The sequence below is a fragment of the Notamacropus eugenii genome, chromosome 7 (genome assembly GCF_028372415.1).
Source record: "Notamacropus eugenii isolate mMacEug1 chromosome 7, mMacEug1.pri_v2, whole genome shotgun sequence".
Lineage (NCBI taxonomy): Eukaryota > Metazoa > Chordata > Mammalia > Diprotodontia > Macropodidae > Notamacropus > Notamacropus eugenii.
In genome coordinates, this window is record NC_092878.1 from 29,512,355 (window position 1) to 29,536,928 (window position 24,574).

A 24,574-nucleotide genomic window follows, 5' to 3' on the forward strand; every position below is an offset into this window, starting at 1 on the left:
ACTAAAGTGGGGAGAGACAAGGCAGGGAGACCACCCAGAAGGCTACTGAACTAGTGTCCAGATGTGAGGTGACAGGGCCTGCACCAAGGTGATGGCAATATTAGCAGCGAGTAGAGGTCATAAGCAAGAGATGTTGCAAAGGTAAAATCAACAGGACTTGGCGACAAGTTGGATATGAAAGAATAAGAGTGAGGAGTAGAGGATGACATCTAATTTGAGAGTTTGGGTGACTGGGAAGATGGTGGTATTCTTAATAGTAATGGGCAAATTAAGAAGAAAGGAGGGTATTGGTGGAAAGATAATGAATTCTTTTGGACATGATGAGTTAAAGATATCTACAGGACATATAATTCAATATGTCCAACAGGCAACTGGAGACTGTGCACTGGAGGTCTAGAGAGACATTAGGGCTGGATAAATAGAGCTAACAATTACCTGCTTAGAGATAAGTGAAATGAGCAAGCTGAAGTGAGGTAAGAGCTCATTGGATAAGCATCTCATAAATAAGCAATCTGGTATCAGCCACAAGAGTTAGTCAGAAGAACTACCAAAGGATGAGAAAATACTGCTGTTTTTCTTTCAATGCATGAAGAGAAGGAAAGGAGAACTTTGCAGTGTGCTGCAGAATATGCTATGTTTATGTTATAGGACATTATGGAGTAACATTCATGAATGCACAAAATATGAGCTAGTCTCCAACCTAGAGGGAAAAAATTAAAGGGCTAGAGAAACACATTTTTCCTTTCATGTTATCAGGGAGAATCAAGTGATGCCAAAAACAAGGGAATGATGATTACAGACTCATCATCTGGGGCTTATAGTTTTTTCTGGTAATTTTTTTTTTTTTTACTTTCATAGGCTGACTGACTAGAGTTCTGCTCCAACTCTATTGCAAAAACACTAGCATTGAATTTAGCCACTGAACTACAGTTACTGTGTGCCATATTAGGTACAGTAGTGAAGTCAGAGATACAGGAGACATACAGACAGATGTGCAGAAACACTGGTGACATAAATACATACAAACTGTTTGTTGGATAGGTGATAATGAGCAAAAAGTAAGCGGTAAGGTGACTGATAAGTATGACACTGTAGCTGTCCCAGAACAAGATTATCAGGTCCACAGATGCATCCATGATAATAAGAATAGAGAAGCAGATGCTAGGTATTTTAGGGAGAAAACATTGGTCACTGGTCAGATGTGATTCATGGAGAAGAGGAGAACTAAATAAGAATCCAAGAATATAAATTGCAGAGGCCAGTGGGTTCACAGAATCTCATGATTTAGACCTGAAACGGACCTTAAGAAATCTCTCCTTTTAAACCTCACCTTACAGATTAGGAAATAAAAGAGCTCATGTAAGGTTACATATGGAAAAGTACGGAGCAAGGACTCAAACCCTGGTCAGGTCGTTGTCAGTCTGCTTCCTTCTTCATTCACATGGAGGTTGGATTTCAAAGTCCCTTCCAGTTCAAAAATCTATGTTTTCTAGCAACTTACACATGAGGAACTGGAGCCCAGAGATATTAAGTGTTGCCTAAAGTCACGATAATTGCAAGTGGTAGAGTCAGGATTTAAATCTGGATCTTGACTCCAGTCCCAGAGCATTCTCTCCAACCAGGGTAAGTCAGGAAGACCAAGGTTCAAGTTCCAACTCAAACACTTACTAGCTCTATGAGAACAAGAAGGCACTGAATCTCTGAGTCTCAGCTCCTCATCTGTAAAATGAGGATAATTTATCTTACAGTGTTATTTGAGAATTAGATGATATGATGTATATAAATTGCTTTACAAATTTTAAAACACTATATAAATGCAGACTATTTCATGAGTGAAACACAGAGCTGGCTATTGAGTCCTACCTATACTGGAGTAGGGACCCCCTTTATAACATACCCTAGAAGTAATCATTCAATCTCTGTTGGAAAATTATTTATTTTACAATCAATAAGTGAGAACTTTCATAAACCAGAACTAAAACTAGTACCATTGGTATTTAAATGACATACAACACAAATCAAGCTTTCTCCTTTCAAATCCATTCACAAAAAAATTCACCCAATCTCTCCTACTTACACAATTACAAGTAATGTTGAATAGTCAAGTCCTGAGTTTGAACCTTGCCTCTGACACTTAATAGCTGCGTTACCACAGAAATTCTAAAAGTTCATTTCCTTCTACGTAAAATGGGGATAATATTTGTGCTAGCTACCCCACATGGTTATAATAAGGAAAGTACTTTGCAAAGCTTCAAGTGTTATCCTTCTCACTATATCCTAACCTAAAGAGCTCAGACATATCTAAAGATCTTTTTCAGGAAAAAACAAAGACACCAAAAAACAGGGTAAACTATGAAAAGAAACTGTTCTAATTAATCCAATAATCAATTCCGTTATATATCTTACCAATAGACTGGATAGTAAAAGCACAGGTGCCCCAGGTCATTGGAGGAATCCGAGGATCAGTTTCATCAGGAGGCACCTTCAGTACAACTCTATAAATTGTTGTAGCAAAGAGAATCAACATCTCTTTAATACTGGTAGAGAATTTGACTCTGAAAAGAAAAAAAGAAAAGTTCAGTCAAGAAGCTCTAAAACAGAAATTTAACGTTTTAACATACAGACCTGTTGTCTTTGTAAAATTACAGATATATGCTATTTTAAAAATTCCTTCAGTAAACAAATATGGGCAAGGTAGAAATGTTTGTCCTAAAACACAGGAGAATGCAATGTTGCCTCTAAGAAAAAAAATCACTGAAGAAGGTGATATGATTCTAGCATTTGTTAACCCCTAATGGGTGAGCAGTTTAATATATTCACCAGAATTTCAGCCCTGTACGTAGAACCAATTGCAAAGTGACTGTCAAACTGGAAGGATTTGACATTGTGTGCTCAGATCTGGGTCTGGAGAGGGAACCAGTAAGTATTAGTGCTAACATGACTGTACGGTAACATTCTATATTAATGTAAGTTAGCAGTTTCTGTTTCTCTGGGCTTTCATCGATAATGAACATCTGGGACAAGAACAGGATAAAGAGCATCAGAAAGAATCACCTCTGGTAAAGCATACCCACTGATGCCCATTTTCATTTGTATAACACCGATACTTTTCAAAGTGCTCACTTATACATCACTTCATTTTGCCCTACAACTAGCTTCCGAAATACCGAGGGCAGGGTTAGTTATCCCATTTTGCACACAAATTCTGAAGGTAAAGAGACTGACCTGAGGTGACGGCGAATCAGTGCAGAGCTATAATTTGAACTCATGAGTCTTTTATGCTTCCTAGTCCAGCTGTTCTTCTATGTCATCTCTTAGAATTCTACCCACTAAGCCCAACTCTAAGGAGAGCATCAGGAAATACTTCACAGAATCAGAGATGTGAAGCCAGAAAGGACCTTTTTACAGATAAGGAGGTGAAGATTGCAAGGAGCTTCTCCGACTCCCACTTCAAGCACACATTTCAATATACCACACTGTTTCTCACTTGACACTACCCATATAAACACAAAGAGATGTAGCTAGGCATACTGAGGAAAAAGCCTGTACTAAGAGTTACAGAGTCCTGTGCTCAAATGTGACACTTATTTAGTATGATCATATACAAGTCATGTAAAATTTGTGCCTCAGTTTCCTCATTTGTAAAATGAGGGTAATAATACCTATAGTACCACCTTCACAGGGCATTTTTCTCTGATGTCATGTCCTCTTTGAAAACAAAGGACAAACACACACACACACACACAACATACATGTCAGCTGCTATTATTATTATTGTTATCTATATTCCATGAGGGAAATAGTTTAAAAAAACAGGATAAAGAAATTTATATAGCATTTCGTACAGGGCAAATATTAACTTTCAGTTTTGTTCATACTGAAAAATTTCTGATAAATATTGAAACACTTACGAAGGCTGGATTCCAAAATTCAGTATGGAATGGAACTCCACAGTATCACCCATTCCTTGATTGACCAAGACTGAAACTTTTGGCTTCTCTCCTTAAAATGAGGAAAGAGGAAAAAAATGATAAGTTAATTTTCCTTAGCCTGAAAAACACTTAAGGAGATTTTATAATACGTGTTGTAATCATCTTTCATTTTTTCCCAAAGGTCAACCTATCATTTTCTGAAACATTTTCATGTTGCTTTTAAAAACATTAAGATTACAAAATAATTAATAGGTTAAAAAAAAGAAAATTAGGGAAAAATCAAGCATTTCCAAAGTCACACCAAATCATTTAAGAAGAATTTAAGAGGGATCTGGACTATCAAACTTTAAGAGCTAATTAGAATACAGACTGCCAGTGTATTCCCTAGAAATTTCTTGGTCTTTCCCTACCTAAAGTACCTGACGGCTTGTTATGACATGTGAATTTTCTTTTTTGAAATATGAAAGAATAAATGGAATCTCTATACTTTTTTGCATGAACCTCTAATTTCCTCAACATACAGAACTCCTAGTGAGGATACTCCTCTCCCTATCAATGCAGGTTGGCAAATGCCCTATAATTTATAATCTTAGTTCCCAGAGGCACTTACAGGCTTACATGGAAAGTCATGATCATACAACTAAAATGTCAGAGATGGGACTTGAACCTAGACTTTCAGGACTCTGAAGAAGTTCTCTGTTTGCTACACAAAACTGCCTCTCCAGTGTAATAATAGTATAGGAATAAAGAAAAATCATGATTAAAACATAGATTCCTATTTCCACTACAGTGAAGCAGAGATAAGCTATTTCCTCAAAACAGACTGGAAAACTCACCATGTCAGTCATAACAGGAACACAGACATTACCATTATACAGTTTTGGTGTAAACTTTTCAGAAGATAATTCACAAGTTGGTTTTTATCTACTAAGAAACAATCTTGTTGACTCAAATTTTAAGGGTTAACTTTCTTTTACATCTTTAGCTTCATGCTGGTATATATGTAAATGCTTACAGTACACGTACGTACACGTACATACACGTACACACACACACACACACACACACACACACACACACACTCTCTCTCTCTCTGTCTCTGTCTCTCTCTAAGCAGTGTTAATATTTCCAAAAGAGGGTTAGGTGTAAACACAAAAGTAATTGAAATAGTAGTTAAGAAGAATATTTGGCAAAAGATTACCACCACATTTCAGTTAGAGGAATGTTTATAAAATAAGAATAATAGCTGATATTATCATTAAGCAGCCATACTTCTGTTGAGCTCTCAAGGTGCCCAGGTCTAAAATGGCAATGGCTAAAAAGTCTGTTAGGAGATATATAAAAATTCTTTTACCAAGCATCAATGGTAGAAGGTTCCTTCTTCCCCCCAACACTGATTACATTTTTTTGAGTACTGATCTTTGGTTGAGTCTAAACTTTAGAACAATACTGTTATTTTTCTAAAAATGGACTTTTGTTTCAAGAAGCTTGGGGAGTAACTAGAGAACTTCCTAATTTCTGAGAGGCAACCCAGCATGTTAGGTCCAGCTCACTGTCCATTTGCATCCCCACTGTATCAGATACAGGTACTGATGAATGAACTCTATATGCTGTATATACAACTGCATGTCACAGTCTGGATGAGAGGAAGTCTTCTTCCATTAGATAGTCTCTATATGGATAATTGAATAACTTGCAATAGCATAAGAATATGGAAGTTCCTTTTTAGATTGATGTCAGTTCTTAACCTAGAAGAGTCTATTATAGATTTATGGGCTCCAAACATAAGATTTCTGTTAACAGCAACTATTCTCTTAAAGGTCACCAACTGCTTCCTTTTTGTTAAATCTAATAGCCTTTTCTCTGTCTTCATTTTTTTTCTTTTTTTAAAATCAGAGTCTACAGAATTTGTTAACTATCTTTTCAAAACTCTTCTTAATAAAAGAAGCTTAAGTTCTCCTTGATGCTATACTTGCCAGATTTTCTATGCCTACATCCTACTACTCATCTCCTCTGCATCTTCTTACTTTCAAATGTGGACATTCGCTAGAGCTCAGTTTTGGGGCATTTATTATCTTTCTGTACTTTCTTCTTCAAAGAGTTCATCCATTTTTATTGCTTCAAATATCTATTTGGATTTCTTGTAAATCTTTATCTCTAATCCTGACCTCTGATTAGTGTGGCAGTTCTGCATTTTCAAATACATATATCCTACTCAAACTGCCAAAACTGAATTCAGCTTCTGCCTCAAACTGGATCACCCTATCAACTTGACCTTTTGTGTCATCACATATTCTCAGGGCTTTTGTGTTATTTTGGGCTCATTCCTTTATATCTGATCAGTCCTTCTTAATTAATAATCTCTCCTTGATTTAATTTAATTACACTAATTAATTGGTAAGTAACTGAGGAATACATAAATTGTGCTCAGTACTTTACCACTACCACCCTTTGTCCTGGACTGCTTAACTTCATGCTTAGATTTTACTAATAACCAAACATCCCCTCAAACCACCAAACTGAGCTTTAAAATACCACAATCATCCTTCCAATCTACTGCTCATAAAAATTTAATGACTCCCTACTGACCATAGAATCAGGGCCAAACTCTCCATTCTGGTAGTCATGGTCCTGAAATATCTTCTCCACTACTACTTATTCAAATTCTACCAACTGCTAAAAGCCCAAATGAAATCTTGGTTACGTTGTGGAGTCTTTCCTGCCTGCCAAAATGAACCAAGATCTTTTCTTTGAAATCCTATGACAGTCATCTATAATCTTGCATTTGATTATACTATGTATAGTACTGTTATTTCAATTAGCAGAATATAAATCAAATATCTTCAAAAGAATTATGTAATTTTTTTCTGTTTCTTTAAAAGCAGCATTGAGCACAATGAAGGCATCTGCTGAATTAAACATACAGACGAAAAATATACCTATCAAGTTTACAGTTTCTCTAGCTTTTAGAAAAGTTCACACCTTTAACATTCTTTAAAGGTAAATTTTTTAGGAAATTAACTGAATATATTTAAGATTTGATTAAATCTAGGAAAAACACCTACATAAAAAATTCAAGGAGACAGAAGTAGGGAAAAGTTAAGGAATTCCAGGAGTCTTGAGAACAGAGTTGAGGAAAATGTTATTATGGTTCAAAGTTATGATTTCAAATACTGATCTGTTCCACTAATTCAATCTTCCTCTTTCTCTTTAGAGACTAGAAAAGGATAAGCTTTCCTTCCTTTTAGAGAATTAGCTAAAATGTTTCTTTAATTTTTTAAATGCACTTCATATAAATAATATTTATTATTAATATAAATTTTAATATTAATAAATAATTTTAATGCACTTCATATAAAACTAAAGAATACATGTGGTATTGAAGTTTTTCATTACAAAAAGGATTAAAGCTGTAAACCAAGTGGTTTAATCTACTAGATTTAAATTAAACCTGCCTTAATTAACATAGCCTGTATTTGTAAAATCTAACACATTTACACTTGGAAATCATATCTGCAAAAGTAGTTAGAAAATTCATCCAATTTTTCTGATAACACACTTCATAAGTAAGTTGATAACTATTAGATTCTCATGCAGTTTATTTGAAAAGAAGACATAAACCAAACCTTTAGCATTTTTCATATTATAACCTGATATTCGGGCCATGACAGTTTCTATCCACCGTGGCAAGGATAAAAGTTGAGCAATAGCTTCTGCATTCTCACTAAAAAAATAAAATGAAAAAGTTACTAAACATATAGGGTTATCACTCATGATTATGTTCCAGAGTTGAAGTCTTCTCTTAAAGAAACTCAAGAGATCAAGTTTCTCTAAGTAACTATAACACCCAGGACCTATAAAAATGGTCTCTGTCAGCTCATGGAATGTTAGATTTGAAGTTAAAGAAAACTAGTTAAAGAGAAACTGATTCTCAATGATAAATAAAAGAGTATAAGAACTACGTAACTTTTAAAAAACTAGATGATAAATTGAAATTTTTTAAAGAACTTCCTAAAATGAAATGAGAATAAAAACACATAGGAATTGACAGACCAAGATCTGATCTGAAAGTTTCTCTGTTCTCAGAAAGTTAGGTGTAGACTGATCAATTATAACCATGTTTTCTTCTTATAATACATTACATTCCTGGGGACTTCATAAAATCCTTATTAACTTCTAAACCTGAATATCTTAAGACTGTAGTGATGACATTTATGTACATAAATGATATTTAAAAGAAGACTGATTAAAGTTAGAGCAACTATATTGCAATAAGGTTTCATGTCAAATTATATGAACAAAGAAAAAATGGCTATTATAACAAAATTCTTAATCTGTTGGTTAGTAGACACTGATCATGTCAAAACTGAAAAGAAAATTCACTGCTCATTTACACAAAGATGAACAACCCTGAATTTGAACTTATAAGTGGATTAATACATTCCAAGAAATGGGTTCCGTGAATGATTCTATGATTCCTGGGATCTGGAGCCCATTGTGGCAGTTGTACATGAAGCATTTCACAGGAATCCATAAAAAATTGTAGAATTAAGTCTGATTCTATTTTCACGTAGCTCCATACCACAACACTCTGAACATATATGCTTCCTAAGTTATACGTTCCCATCTTACTCATGTGATAGGTTGCCACTTGACTTTCAGGTTACAGAACATGCTAAAAATATGTATGTCCAGTAAAGAAAAAAAAATCCTGCCTGCTTTGGTGGAGTTTATGACCAATACTATTAGCTCAATTAGTTTAAGAGTTGGAAGATCAGAACAAATACTATGTCATGGGAGAGTATGTTAAAGTATACAACTATGGACTTGAGCTGTTCTAAAGAGTGTTAAGAAATCTGCCTTTAAAAGCTATTTGCAACTTATTTCCATCATACCTACTACCTAAATTAAGAAAATACAGACTCTTTTCAGAATAATGTTCTGAAGAAATGAATAAAATACACAAAATTACGAAGGACTGATAACTGAAATGGTTATAAAAAATGTGTAAAAGCAAGTCCATGGCCAGCATTTTAAAAAGCCCTGCTTGTGGACATCCTGGAAGGCCTTTCAAAAGTTTTCAAGAGCAATTTCGTATCTATTATTTCATTTTATCCATGTCTCTAAATGAAGGATTAAGATTCACACACATACACACCAACAGGGTAGGAAGGTCCCAAAGGGATAAAAGAATATAGCTGTAAATATTGAAAAAAAAAATTAATGGTTCATAATAGTAATGATAAGCTATGAGATATTTGACAAAGATTAATCAGTTTTTACTATCTTATGGGCTCCTTCTATGATACTAAGAGGTAAATGAGAGTAGTCACACAGACTAGTTGATGATAGATCCATACAAAATAAGAACCTGGGGCCACAGCTTAGTTCTTAAAGATACAGAAGAGCAACTTTTAAACACTTTATTTTTTTCAATGAACAAAAAACCTATTTGTGCTTATTCTTACCTTCCTCCACCAGTGGGGGAAGAAAAGAAGAAAACAAAAACAAAACTTTTGTCACAAATACGCACAGTCAAGCAAAACAAACTCCTGCACTGGCTGAGTCCAAAAGAGAAATCTCCTTTTGCATCTTGAGTCTACTACCTCCTGGTCAGGCCAGTATTACAAGAGCTGTACCTATGTGTAGGAGAGGCAGTGAACCACAGTGGACAGTGCTGAACCCGGGAGTCAGGAACACTTGGGCTGGAATTCTACCTCGTAATACTGTGTGACACATCTGGGCATATCTCCAAGGTTGGGTTTCAACATCAGTAAAATGGAACTAATCATATCTGTGGTACATAATTACCTAAGGGTTGTTATAGAAAATGTATGTGAGAGAATGGATGTAAAGTACTTTGCCCACTTTAGAGTGCTAAATACATTTCTATTATTACTACTATTATTAGGCATGAATAGGCTGCTATCTCTGTGTTATTACTAGTATTAGTAACTAATTACAAGTATTAATAATTATACTGATGGATCAAATAGTAAAGTAACGAAATAAACGTTAAAAATCACGAAGCAAAAAAATGTAATTACTTTCTGATTAGTGAAAAACTGACATGCAGTCTCAAAAATAAGATGAGAATCACTAAGAGGTACTAGAGGCCCGTTTTTTAGAAATGAGACTAAGTACACAAACAAAATGTACCTGTTTATCTTTTCTATTTGGAAAGGAACAACGGGGATCACAGTATTGCACAAAGATTTGCAAAGAGGACAAAGATATTCTCCATTTTCCAAGTCAAAAAACTCAACATGAAGGCGCTGACGAGAATTAATCTGTATAGCTTCAAAGTACCTACAAAATTCCAAAAGAAATGAATTAATGTTGTGCAAATACCTAAAATTTGACGATCATCAAATCTGATGTATCATAAAAAGGCTAGGGATGTGCCAGAGATAGTAAATTTTCTCAAGGTGTTTCCACATGTCTAGTCTTCAGTTATTCACATAAAAATGGTTGGTTTCTTCCTAGACATTCTACTAATAACCGCTTGTATGCTTTTAGAAGTTGCTTCCTTCACAATACATCTTAAGAATGCAAGGGCAAACTCAAAGTGTTAGGATCAACTGTCGAGTAATGTTCTTGCCACTAGGAAATAAGAAAAACAGGTAAAGGGGTATAGAAAGCTATCTGCCCCTACAGGACAAAAGAGAAGATGGAGACAAGGGCAGAGAGGGATGATAGAAGAGAGAGCAGATTGGTCATAGGGGCAATTAGAATGCTTGGTGTTTGGGGGGGGAGGGGATAAAAGGGGAGAAAATTTGTAACCCAAAATTTTGTGAAAATGAATGTTAAAAGTTAAATAAATAAATTTAATAAAAAAAAAATTCTCAGAAGAGAACCAAGCCAAAAAAAAAAAAAAAAGAATGCAAGGGCAGCTAAGTGGTGCAGTGGATAGAGCACCAGTGCGGAAGACAGGAGGACCTGAGTTCAAATCTCACCTCAGACACTTGACACTCACTAGCTGTGTGACCTTGAACAAGTCACTTAACCCCAACTGCCTCATCCTGGGTCATCTCCAGTCATCCTGATGAATATCAGGTCACTGGATTCAGATAGAGGAGAAGTGAGGCTGGTGACCTGCACAGCCCTCCCTCACTCAAAACAAAGTCAAGTGCAAGTCATGTTATCATTTCTCTCATGGCATGGTCTTTTCCGGCAACAAAGGATGAACACACATCTTGAGAATGCAAATACAAAGGAACTGACCCATTATAACAAAAGTAAATTAGCTTTCTTGCCCAGGGGAAAATGGTAGTAAAAATTTAAAAGGCCTGAAGCATTATTGCAGTGCTATCCTACCTAACCAGATACATAATAAAAAGAATATTCCCTTTGGTTTCTGGTCATCAGAAAAAATTAATCAGCTAGAAAAGGCTAGACCTACAAATTTTGATCAGGTTAAAAAAGCTTTGCCTAAGACATATTTGAGAAATGCAATTTCTTAGGATTTCTCCTTTCCCAGAAGAGATGAAACACGGATTCTCTTGTCCCATTTTTCTGTCTTTGGAATACTTTTCTCGGGGTTAGTTCTATAATATTTGTGGCTATTCTCTATGTTTCCTTTCAATGTCAGCAGAGGAAGTATTGAGAATCATAACTGATCTTCCAGAAGCTATTCCCAAAGTTGATCATTATATAACACAAATAGTAATAGTGATTAAAACTAAGACTAGAAATATGAACAGACTATGCTTAAGTAAGTATTAAGCTATTTGAAAGTAAGATAGTTTAAGTTAATGTAAGTTTGTTACATAGTCCTGGTTATATCTGTAATTCTGCAATTTGTAGACTCTCTCTCTCTCTCTCTCTCTGTTGATAAAAATACACTACATATTTAGAGTAAATCTGTTTGTGCATGTGTGAAAGTGTGTATGCACATTCATGTGTAAAAAAATATTTTTTGGTCTATACTTGTGATTTTATCCATTCTGAGAATTCATGGTATAGAAACTCCCTCTACCTATGCAGATCAACAACCTCTCTGTAAATACTATTCTCCAAGTCTTGGTAGGAACACTGACTTCCCCTGGATCTTCTTGACTCCAAGACCAACTATACATAATTATGAGCATTTACAATATATATGTATTCATATAACCTAACTCTCATGCCAAAGATTTGCTTATTTTTGTTCCATGAAATCTTAACACCTTTTTCTTTATCACTTCCATATTTCCTGCTCCCACCTTATCCTGATCAGACATGGACATGGTTGTTTCCTAACTAAAAAGAAAGAAAAGAGGTAAGGGAACACAGAGTGAAAGAACATGGCAGTGACAAGAAAATGTTTTAAAAGGGTAAAGGAAGGTGATGGAAGAGAAGAGAAAGAAGTATGGTTGGGGAAGAAGAGATATAAGAAAATGTAATATCTGGGGCAACAAACACTGAGTTTAATTCAGTTTGTTTCTTCTAAGAAATTACGGAAATGAAAACAGAACAGACTTACTTCTGCCAGCAGACTGCATGCATGACATGGCCACAGCTACCAGTGTGGGTTCCACATGTCAGGTTGGGATCCATGAAGAGTGGATCCGGCATATCTAGTGGAAGAAGACATAAATTAGAGCTATGCAGCAATTTCTCCTATCATGAAAAACGAATATTATCTAGTAAATAGTCTCATTTTAAGTATTTATATAGCACCTGCTATGTGCCAGGCAATGTGCTAAGCATTTCTTCATAAATGTTATCTCATCTGATCTTCACAACAATCCTGGGAGGCAGTTGCTGCTATTATACCCACTTTGCAGCTGAGGAAAATAAGGCAAACAGGGCTTAAGTGACTTGCCCACAATCAAATAGCTAGTAAATATCTGAGACTGGATTTGAACTCATCTTTCTGACTCCAGGCTTACACCTAGCTGCCATTATAAGACATAGTATATAAGACATGTGTAAAAAAGTAGCCTTGAATCCATCAATCAACATTAAGTGTGTGCTTATTAGCCTTGAACCCGTCAATCAACATTAAGCTTGTGCTTCTGTGCCAGGCTGGGTTCAAGTCCTGCCTCTAATACAGACTGGCTGTGACAGTTTTTCAGTGTTCTGGCAGCTAAGACCATTAAGCTGCAGAAAAGGTGCCAGCTTGCACTGGTAGGTTTCCTCGTCTGAGAACTCCTTGTACCAGTAAGATCACACGTCTAGTCCCTATCCCAATCCCATTGTCAACAACCTTAGGAATTCCCTAGCAGTAGTAAAATAATAATTCTTCCTCCTTCCCAGATATATTTTCACAACATAGTAAAGGGATAAAATATAAACATGGTCCATAAAATACTGTTCTATGAAATATAAATATGAGTCAACTTTTGCAAAATATAATTCCGAGTGAATCTATCTCCAATTTATAGCTTTGGTTTTTTAGTTCATTTTGATGTAGGAATACTTAGAAAACATGTGGTTTTCTAGAAAGCTTGTTCTTTAATTCAATCAGATTAGCTCAGCCATCTAAAATATTGACATCTGGTATCTTCAAAACAAAAGCAATCTCTCCTCTTAAAAGCCCTGGAGGGAGTACCTGGAGGATGGCCTGGATATTCATGATAGGCACACATCACAAGGCTTGGCAAATGGGATTGCTTTGCACACTCCTGTTCTCTTAGAAGACCACTGGCCAAAAAAATGTAAGCATCAAAGCAAATCATTTAATTATAAGCCCAAATTTTTGTCAGCTTGGTAGAGGTAAAAAATGTCATTTGGCTTAATGAAGATAGTGCAATTGATCCATGAAAGACTAATATTTAAGATGAAGTCACACTGAAGCAGGGTCCAGAGGGGTCTTCTCTTGTTTACAACAGGAAGACAATCAATCGAAATATTAATGTGGTATGAATTACCTACAGCACCCTAAACTCACAGAGGTTACCCAGGATATCTTTAATTTCTGAAGGAAACAGAGATACTCAACATCTGTCAGGCAGCGTGAGATCTACTAGCTCAAGGTGGTTCATAGTTTCAACACATCATGTCATATCACTTTTGACTCTTTCAACGATGTTCTCAAATGTTTGAGATATGTGAGTTTGGTTTTTTTTTTAACTTGTATTTTTGGCTGCACCAGTAGCTTCTTGAACTTCTTCATTTGTGAGGTTTACATTCTGGCAGAGCTGAGTTCTCAGCAGTTGCTCTGAGGCAAACACTATGTGAAAATCAGTGTGGAACAGGAAGATGAGACAGGTGGTGTCCTAATCTGAGGACTGAGAAGCTTCGCAGTTCCCAAACAGCACACAAATCCCATTAGTAAGGAGCTGTGGTTATTTAAGAATGCAATAAAAATGCAAAACAGAAAATTCTTCCAATTTATGTGTAGATTTTTTTCCAAATGTAAGTTGTTAGGATATAAATACTTATTAAGTTGTTTGGACCTATCCACTTAAACAGAACTGTTAGGTATTTCTTTTGGCCTCGGGGTGCTGTGAAAACATTACTCAGACACTAAAGGTGCCATCCACTGAGAAAGTTTAGGAAATTGCCTTAACCAAACATAAAGTTTAGATACAAAAACATGAAGAGCAAATGACAACACGATTGCATGAACATGGTCTTTCCCCTTAATTGCTTGTTTTCTTTGTAAGAAAGGAAACAGAGGCTAAAAGCTGGTAAGTCCCAGCAAAACTAACTTCTGATCACACTAAATCTGTAATACTGTGCAAAATATTGAATATCAAAATTGAAGGCTATTGATAAGCTAAAGTTCTTCCAGAGTTGAGTGACTAGGATAACAAAGGAATTACCTAAAGGAACTGCTCATGTTCACCTGGGCTCAGGAGGACTCCAGGGCACATAGCTGCTGTAGCCAAACATGTGAAAGGCTATCTTAGGGTAAAAATTTTAGACCTATTTCCCAGAGGGCACAAGGGGCAATGGGTGGAAAATACAGGGAGACAAATTTCAGCTCAATATGAGAAGTAACTTCCTAATATTTAGATAATGCCCAAATATATTAAAATTGTGAAAATCACCACTCTTTTGAAGGAACTTCAAGTCACAACAGCCTTTATCTACTTGAGGTTACTTTTTAAGGAAAAGCAATTTAAATGACATATAAAAAAGAATAAACCTTACAGACAGATAAGTCATGGCTGATAACAGTTAAAGCAGATTACCCAAACCATAATGCAAGCCAAGTCTCAGTTTCCAATTTGTCTCCAAACAGCATGTTCTAAAATACACACACATACAGAGAGAGAGAGAATATAAGAACAGGGATAACCCAGAAGGATTTAGAACATACATACCCCCTGAGAGCTCCTGAGCATTTCCCCTCTGCTGTGTTAAAGCACTGGATTTCTGGACACAGGCTGATAAAACCATGGCAGCATTTTCTAATTTTACTTCTTGTTCCTCTTGACACAGAATACAGGTGAGCATTTCCTTTTCACTAGAGGAAGGGCCACGTTTAGGTCCCAATGCAATTTTAGAGTGGTCAATGGCCATAGGTACGCTGCCAAAAGAAATGAATAGACATTAAAATATGTTTACTTGAATTTCAGCCAATAATGCAAGAATCACAGAGTCCCAAACTGATCTAAATGTGAACCTCTGCCCTATACATACTACATGGATAGCCTTGGGCAAGCACCTTTAGGCAATCTGGGACTTATTCTCTACTCTATAAAATGAGGAAGCTGAACTAGCAGGGGTCGGGGCTCTGAGGCCTGGAGGTCCTCAAGTGAGGCCCTCTGACAGAATCCAAACTTCATAGACTATTGCAATAGCCTTCTAATTGGTTCCTCTAACTCAAATCGCTACCTAATGATGATGTTCTATTCAGCTACTAAAGTAAAACACTAAAGTATATTTATTTATTTATTTGCTAGGTAAAGAGGTCACTCTCTCCTTCAATTCTTATTAAGTCTCAATCACTGAATGGGCATTGCCTCAGTCAGACTGAGATCTGTTAAAGACCTTAGCTTGAAAAGGTCAAGGTGTCCAACTGCACCCTGGGCCATCTCCAACTGTCTTGATCTATATCTGGCCACTGGACCAAAATGGCTCCAGAGGAGAAAGTGAAGCTGGTAACTTGGCACAGTGCTCCCTCATTCCTTGCTCCTTCACAAATTCAGAAGCAGAATTTGTAGACAGCAATCCAAGTCACTTGAACACCGTGGCATCACCTCCCTGATGTTATGGTCTTCTTTGAGAAGGACAAACAGCAAGCGATCAGATTAGGTCTGATCACGTCACTCCCTCACATTCTCTAAAGTCCTTTGTTTGGCATTTAAATTCCTTAAAACCTGGCCCTTTCCTACCTTCACAGTCTTCATATACTTTATTTACACCCCACCCCCACCAAGCATTCTGTGATCCAGATATACTGGCATACTTGCGGTTTGATCCACGCGAACACGAAGCTCTATCTCCAGTCTCTATGACTTAACACTAACTAATCTCCATATCTGAAACGCTTTCTTTCCTCAACTCTTCCTGAGAATTCGTGGCCTCCTTCAAGACTCAGTTCAAAAACCACCTTCTGCAGGAAGCCTTTCCTAGCAAAAATCTATGTTAGATATTTCCATCTCCCTCATTAGAATATAAGCTCCTTGAAAGCAGAGACTGTTTTTGCCTTTCTCCATCCCCAACAGAGTAGAAACTTAGTGTTTCTTCATGGATTGCTGACTGCCTGACTGCTGAATGACTACAGTTTTTACCTGCCAGTCACTGTCCCTCTCAAATTCTGATCAACGTCTCTTTTTCAATATACAGTTTGTCTATGTTTCTGTTACTAGCGTTTCTGTATTTTTATTTGTATGCCTCCTAGTTTCCTACTGGTTACGGTGGCTAATATGATACACAGTTAATAGTTGTTATTCATTGTCTAAATTAAATGCCAGTATTCTTCATGCAGAGATGAAGCAGAATTTGTAGACAGCAAGCAAATGCTCATAAAAGAAAAAAAAAAACCAAACCTCCAAACATCAGATGATTAAGAACGATCACTTCTAGTTACATAAACTTTAAGGTATCATTTGCCTTTTTTTTAAACCACAGAAATTATTAGGTGGTTTCTGTCCAAACACTTAGCTGAATTTACATGGTAGTTTTAAAAATAAGTCTATTTTTTATAGACAGGGTGTGTTGATGCTTTGGTTAAGACCATATTCAATATGAAGATTAAAATCTCTTCCGATAGTCACGAATTTTATCGTGTATATTAGAAAATCTATTTTGTAAAGCATTTAATTTTCCTTATCAAAGTGCAGAGTTAATACTGTTTGTTACCTCTCTTCCTCTACAAGGGAATGTTCTCTTCCTTGTAGTTCTAAGGTATTCTCATACAATGATTTGTGAGTTTCAATGAAATTCCTCTGTAAGGCTGACATCTGTGCCATGATCTTCTGGCGATGCAGCCTAGCAGCTTCTGCCTTTCTCTTGCGTTCTGCCTTTTCTTTATCCTGCATATTCTGAATTTAAAGAAAAACAATAACAGAGAATACAGATGAAACCTGTTATCACAGAGTTAAGCAGATGTTACAGATCAGATCACACTACCAAAACTGAATTCCCTTAATCTATGAGGCAAAGTGCTTGTCCTGTCCTTCTATTTCTGTTGTGTTGAGGGGTCTCTATTGGAGCAGGTTTCTTCCCTTTGGTAACATATTTTTTTAAACTGATGAGCCTTTACCTCAAGCATGTAATTAAAGGGTAACATTAACTCAAAGAACTTTCAAAATCATTTGTCACAAAGCAAAAAACGAACTCTAAACAGAAACTGAAAAATATTTTAAAGTTCCTACTTTGAAAGCTGTTGAGGTTTTTTAAGAAAGGAAATTCACAAGATCCCTTGGGATTCTTGGTCACTTCTGTATTTACTAGTCTTGTCTGAGCACTGCTCTTTTTATACTGATTAATAAAATATCACCTTCCTTAGTAACAGCTTTATAAACATATTGATGTTTCAGTATATCACTGTCAATCCACTGAGTCAAAATATAAGATCCATAAATTTATTTCACCAGACCTAGTCAGTATACGATAGACCTAGACAACCTCAATAAATACTACTGGGATACAGCTTCAAGTTTTTCTGATTCTTATGACAAAAAATTTTAACTTTCCCAAGTACTCCTAGATCTAGAAGACATAATAGAATAATAGAAGAAATAAGAAGAGAATAGAAGAGAAAAAAGTAAGTCTCCATATTCATTTATAATTGTAGTAAGGTCCCTTAATAATAAATAGCTATAAAATATTCATATAATGTTTGAAATTAGGGTGGAAAGACCCACATTGTCCTGGTTTTTATTACCTCATCACTCTTGACAAGTTCTGATCCCGATACAGACGCTACTGATAAACTAGATTTTTCTCTCAATCGTTTCACTGTGTCAAACATCTATGAAGAAAGAATGAAATATTAAAAGATGTAGTTGGCATAAATAAGCAAGGTAAACTATTTTATCCTCCCTTCTGAATGTGGCCCTACTCATATCATTAATTTCAATGGTTTTTTCCATAAAGGCGAGTAAGTTCTCTATTTGAGCTTCTGGCTCTTGTAGTCAGTTGTCAGAGGATGTTATGTAAATATGAAATCTTATAAAATCTGCTACTTGAACCCTTTCTTTCTTGAAACTGTTTTGTTATCTTTTGTTTTGTATCAATTAAATTTCTGCAAGTATCCCTCCTTCCTTTCCCCCTCTGAGACTCATATTCTAAAATAAAGAATTTTTTAAAAATAGCTGAATCAGTTAATAAATTGAAAAAATCTGGAAATATATGCAATCTACCACACCCACAGACTTCCTCTGCAAAGTATTTGGGAAAGGTGTTTTAAAAGCACTTTCAATGGTCATTGCTTGCATTAAGCCAACCCAAACAGACAAATCCAAGTTGTAATAGTCCTATTTTCAAATGTAATCTAGGGGCAGACAGATGGCTCAGTGGATAGAGCACTGGGACTGTAGCCAGGAAGATCTGAGTTCAAATAGTGCCCCCAGACACTTACAAACCATGTGACCTTGGACAAGTCACCTAACCTCTGTTTGTCTTCACTGGTGAACCATTTCAGTATCTTTGCCAATCACGGACAGAATGGTTCACGAGGTCATAGAGTCAGACACAACTGAACAACCAGACTAGTATAACCTCCCTAAAATGAAAATTCAATAAAATGAGGTATTTGTTCAAATCCAAACATTATTACTGCTGTTCAGCTGTTTCAGTTTTATCTCTCTGTGACCCCACTTGGGTTTTCTTGGCAGAGACACTGCCGTGCTTTGCCCTCTCCTTCTCTAGCTCATCTGAGATATGAGGACCTGAAGCGAATGGGGCTCGGTGATTTGCTCAGGGTCACACAGCTGCTAAGTATCTGTGGCTAGATTTGAACTCAGCCCTTCCTGACTTCAGGCCTGGGGCTCCATCAACTGTGCAGCTTCAACTTTAATAGCGATTTCTATTTGATAAAGGAGACTGGATTCATTACATTTGGTTCTGCCCCAACAAGGCACTGAACATTAAGAAGATACCCTGGCCAAGATCCATTTTAGGGTAGGATAACATGAGCAAAAATGAGAACACCTTCAACAAGAAAGACAAATGATAATGAAGGAGAAAATAGATAAATCGAGCATCAGAGGAGGAGGCTCTCTGGTACTGGAGGGCAGAGAAGAGCAACACAGAGTTAGGAAAAAAAAACTAAGGACAGACTAAAACTAAAACAAGATACACTTATTATTTTTTTATGTATCATTCAAGATACAATGATTTTATTTTTCTTATTTACCTGTAATATCCAAGCTATCATGTCCTTTTGTGCTTCCAACTGGGGAACTCCTTTCAGTTTTTCCAAAAGTGTTTGTATATTCTGAGCATTTCCAGATGAACTTGCCAACCCTTTTTGAGGAAGTAAAAGTAGAATTGTACAAATTAAGCACATTTTACAATACCTTCACAATAAAGTATACAAAATGTATGAATTTAGTTTTATGATTATAATTACTGGCAATTATAATGAAAAATCCTTACTACTTAAACACTTCCATTTATCCCCTACAAAATCTTTTAACAAAGTTAAGATGTGGTAAAACCGACTGATAGGTGTAAAACACACATTTTCCCTTCTTTAATTCACTCTTTAATGGAAGGAATAATAAAGAATAAAATAAAGAAGAAGCAGGAGATATTATGTATATAAATAATTATGTTCTATTCCTAAATAATCAAAACTTCATTATGAAATTTAAGTCCAGGAGATCTTTTGCTTTACTCTATCCACTAGTTATTAGTTGATGAGTAAGGGTCCAATAAAAGAATTAGACCCTCTTTCCTGGTCTTCAACACCTCTATGAAAGCAAGTCCTATAATCTTTCTGGAAAATGTGTTTCACTGGCTTGAAAAAACTAGAGAAAAAGAAACATCCAGATTGTGAATCTAAAATGTTCGTGTTTAGTTATAAATTAGAATAATTATAAATTAGTTTTGCTCTAAATCAGATTTCAAAAAATATTTATTCACTGTTACTGTTGCTTCAGAGATATTTTAAGTTTAATTCAAGCACAAGAATGCCCTCTGCAACTTCTACTACAAGGGTTTGTGATTTTGTCAGTGTGGGAGGCTCCTCCACTGACACAGATTGTAGCTCCGTCATATTTTTCTCACAGGAGTTTCTAACACTCTTTGGTCACTCTAGTCACATTTAGGTAGTCTGGTTTTTGGACAACAGATCTATGCCCCATTACTGGGCCTCTACCAGAAGCCTTTTCAGTAAGATAGAGTCAGTGGTTATCTACAGTTACCTCCCTACTTTAGGGAGACCCTTTGCAAATATCTTACAAATGGTAACCTTCTCAAGTCTAGGATCTTGCCCTCCTGTATTGATAGTGAAATATCAACTAGAAAAGAGAATCCATAAATAACAGTTTGTTAATCCTGAAATAAGTGAGCACTAAGATTGTCAGGAACAGTAGATACGCTCTGCCAAAAAGTGGTGGCAAGCACTGAGATACACAGCTCCTACTGCTGAACAAGGCTCAACAGGTCTGTGCAAAAAGGTGCAAACATCGAGGGGTAAAGATGAGGTAGGTGTACTTCCTCTGATTGGGGCAGGAACAACTGTTCTCCTCTTCTTTCCCCTGATGACTGCTGTCTTCACACGTACAATAACCAGCCCTGTACAGTAGCCCTGAGTCACTACCCTCAGGTGCCATCATGGTGATATTCTTCTCTAGGACCACATTTCTTCCCCAGTTTCCATGAGGTCTATAGCCAGGCAACCAAGCACAACGGTAGTCACAGAGTATTCTCTACGATGCTGCCACGCAGCACATCCCTTTGCCTCCCACTTACTCAAAAGCATTTGCCTCAGGTGCAGTTAGGGCTAGCTACTGCTCTGATAGTCAACAAAGGCGAGATTCCTACTAGTAGAAATTATTAAGCATGCACTAATTATGCTAGAGGTATCTCCTCAGCTAAAGAAGGCTAAATTTTGAGGATTACAATCCTAAAATTTCACTTACAAGTCAGAATTTCATTGAAAAATCATAATCAGACATACGTGAAGCCTTATAGTAAAAATCAAATGTCACTTCCTCTTCAGGAGTTCTTTGGAGCTGCTGTTTCTCTTCAAGTAAACCCAGAGCAAGAAGATGAAATACCTAATGGAGCAAGAAAGGTGAGTAAGGAAGGCTTTGGAAGTGAATGACTTTGGTTAAATTTCTTAAAACTTCAGGAGGATTCAGAAAAAAAACAAAAAAACAAAAAAACATAAATACAAGGAAATATGGAAAGACTCATACATAGCAAAACAAAGTGGCATAAGGAAAATCAGAGCTATAAACACGCTGACTACAATAAAACAAAACCAAAAGTAGTAAGACTTTAAACAGACTTCAGAAAGAGACACAGATAAGGCAATGCTTATCTATTTTTACTCATTAGTCTAGTTCTACATTGTTAAAGGATAAGGGCTTATTTTTACAATTATTTTCATTATTTATCTTTCTAGTTTTTGTTATAACCAGATGGTTATAGAGTCTACAATAATTTTTTAAAATGTAAGAGGATTTAAAGAAATCAAAAAGGCACTATTCAGAGCCCCAAAGACGAGCAGAAATTCTTAGGAAAAATAAAAGCACTTTGTACAAGACAAGTCAAAACAACTCACATTTAGATAATCAACACTGAAAAGTTTACAGAGCACTTTCTGCACTCTGTTATTACTGTATCCATTATTATTATTTTTACTGTTATCGTATCCATTTTATGGATAAGGATAATGAAGCTCAGAGAAGTAAAATGTCTTTCCTACAGCCAAACACAGCTAGCTAGTAAGATTTCTTCTTTGAACACAGGTCCTTTAACCCAAAGACCAACATTATTTATACTATATTAAGGAGGTGATAAGTAAAAGGAACTGAATAGAAATTGTTAAACATGAGAATGCTTAACATTAAGGGAAGCCGTAGAATCTTCTCTACAGTCTTTAAGAATAGTTTAGATAAAAAACTGAAGGATCATTTAAGTGCAATCTTATCTGGAAGCAGACAGCTGGTCTAGGGGAGTCTCCTTATGAATACATATCGCCATTATACATACCATCTGGATCATAGCTTCACTCCATAAGTGACTATCCAGTTCCACTGCTCTTCGCAGGATGGTTGTAAGAACATATATCATGATATCACAGTTGAGAATGTTTACCACCTTGCTGAAAGCAGGGCAGAATTCAGGAGGTGGTGGTGGTGGTAGTGCTGGTGAAAAGAAGACCACATATATGTAAATTTCTTTCATGACAACTATATTTCATTACATGATACATAAATACAGATGATTAAGGACATAATGGAACAAAAGCAGGTTTTTACTACATCAAAATCAGAGAAAATCAGTGTCAAGAAAAGAATCCATGCCTTAGAAAATAGAGGCCTCCTTAAGACTCAGCTGCCTGAATGAATTCCCATATACCTATGCCAGAAAAAAACTAAAAACTGCTTCTGACAGAATAATGATCAAGAAATCCAGTAAGTGACATCTTTCACCCCTGAAATGAACAGAAAGTCAGACAGAAGCCCATGAACAATAAGAAAGTAGGCCCAGTAAAGCCAGAGCCAGAGCAGGCAAAGAAGTTGGTAGCTTCCTAGTGTGATCATAAACTCACTGGAAATGCATGTAGCTTACAAGAGTCTATATTTGGACACAGGTAAAGCAAAAAAAAGTTCTTCTGATGAGCTCCAAAGTAGCTAGAAACCCACAGCAGGAATCTTAAAAGCCACAGGAGACACAGGGTTCAGATGGGGCACCCTAGGCCTTAACACTCCATCCTCAGGCTTCAAAGAAAGGACCCTGAAGATTCAGTATTCTGAAGCTCAAAGATCCCAAGAAGCTTAACTTTAGAAAGCGGAGATTAGTGCCCAAGTCAGAATAAAAAGGGGTAACAATCCCACCCCAAATCATAGAAAGGGGAAAAGCCTGGCCCTAGAACAAATCCCTAATTTGGGAACTAAAGATGGAGCGATAACTAAAGCAAAGTAGATACCAGTCAGTATTCAAAATGACTGCAAATCTAGAAACGTAAAACAAAGAGATAGTAATTCTGCAACATCATTAAACTAAAAAGAAAAAAATGAATTTTCCACAGGGATTAGATGGACACCTAGAAGAAAAGAACACAAGAGATTAAAAAGAGAAAGAAAGAAAAGCTCTGAAGGAAAAAAATTGAAAGGAGAATAAATAGCTTTGAATAGAAAGCAGTAAATCTTACTAAAGCAACAGACTGAAAATCAGAACGGACAAAACAGAAATCAATGACTCCATGAAACAGAAAGAAATATTAGAACAAAATCAAGATAAATGAAAATATAATATACTTGCTAATATAAACAACTAACCTATAAAATAGTCAAAGAGACATAATCAGAAAATATCAGACTCCCTGAATACTGTTAAAAAGGGGAGGGGAAAAGGAAGGGTAGATACTATATTTCAAGACAAATGAAAGGAGAGGAGAAAAGAAGTGAAGCTGGGGAATGATTGAACAAACTGTGATAGTACGTCACAAAAAAGATGATTTTAGAGAATCCTGGTAAACATGAACTAATTTAGAACGAAGTAAGTAGAATTGAGAGAACAATTTATCCAAGGACAACAACACTGTAAAAAAACAACTTTAAAAGACTTGGGAATTCTGATCAAGACAATAACAAACCATGCCTCCAGAAGGTATGTGATGAACGAAGCATTTAAGCTCAAAATAAAAATTTTTTTTCATCTCTGAATTTTTTAAATTATTTTTAATGTTCTACAATCACTACCATAAAACTTAGATTTTTTTCCCTCCTACCTACACCCTACCACCCCCCTCCCTCCCCAAGACAGCACACAAAAAATAAAATTTTAAAAGGGAAAAAAAAGATATAAGACTGTTTTGATCACTTGGAAAAAACTTTCTTTGCTCTCTTCACCAATGATGTGAACTAAATCTTAAGAGATGAACAAGAAACAAAAAATTTTCCTTTTCCTCGGCTGCCCAGAACAGTCCCTGCATCAAATAATAAAAAAAGACTGTTCCTGTGCTATCACTAAAGCATAAAGCTGGTTTAATTTACCATCTTACTTCTTACCTTCATCCTTGTTTTCTTGTTTTTTTCTTTTCTTCTGCATATGTTCAGCCTATAAAAGAAAATTTATCC

At 36.0% G+C, this 24,574-nt stretch overlaps 1 protein-coding gene across 1 annotated transcript in view; it reads right to left on the reverse strand.

Annotated features, from left to right (window-relative positions):
* UBR1 (ubiquitin protein ligase E3 component n-recognin 1) overlaps positions 1 to 24,574 on the reverse strand; it is a 166,901-nt gene that overhangs the window by 38,550 nt on the left and 103,777 nt on the right. The window contains 12 exon segments of the mRNA XM_072624518.1: positions 2,407 to 2,555; positions 3,912 to 4,002; positions 7,559 to 7,656; positions 10,092 to 10,241; positions 12,397 to 12,490; positions 15,188 to 15,393; positions 17,172 to 17,353; positions 18,199 to 18,285; positions 19,672 to 19,781; positions 21,442 to 21,541; positions 22,482 to 22,636; positions 24,506 to 24,554. Coding sequence (XP_072480619.1) covers positions 2,407 to 2,555; positions 3,912 to 4,002; positions 7,559 to 7,656; positions 10,092 to 10,241; positions 12,397 to 12,490; positions 15,188 to 15,393; positions 17,172 to 17,353; positions 18,199 to 18,285; positions 19,672 to 19,781; positions 21,442 to 21,541; positions 22,482 to 22,636; positions 24,506 to 24,554 — 1,471 coding nt within the window.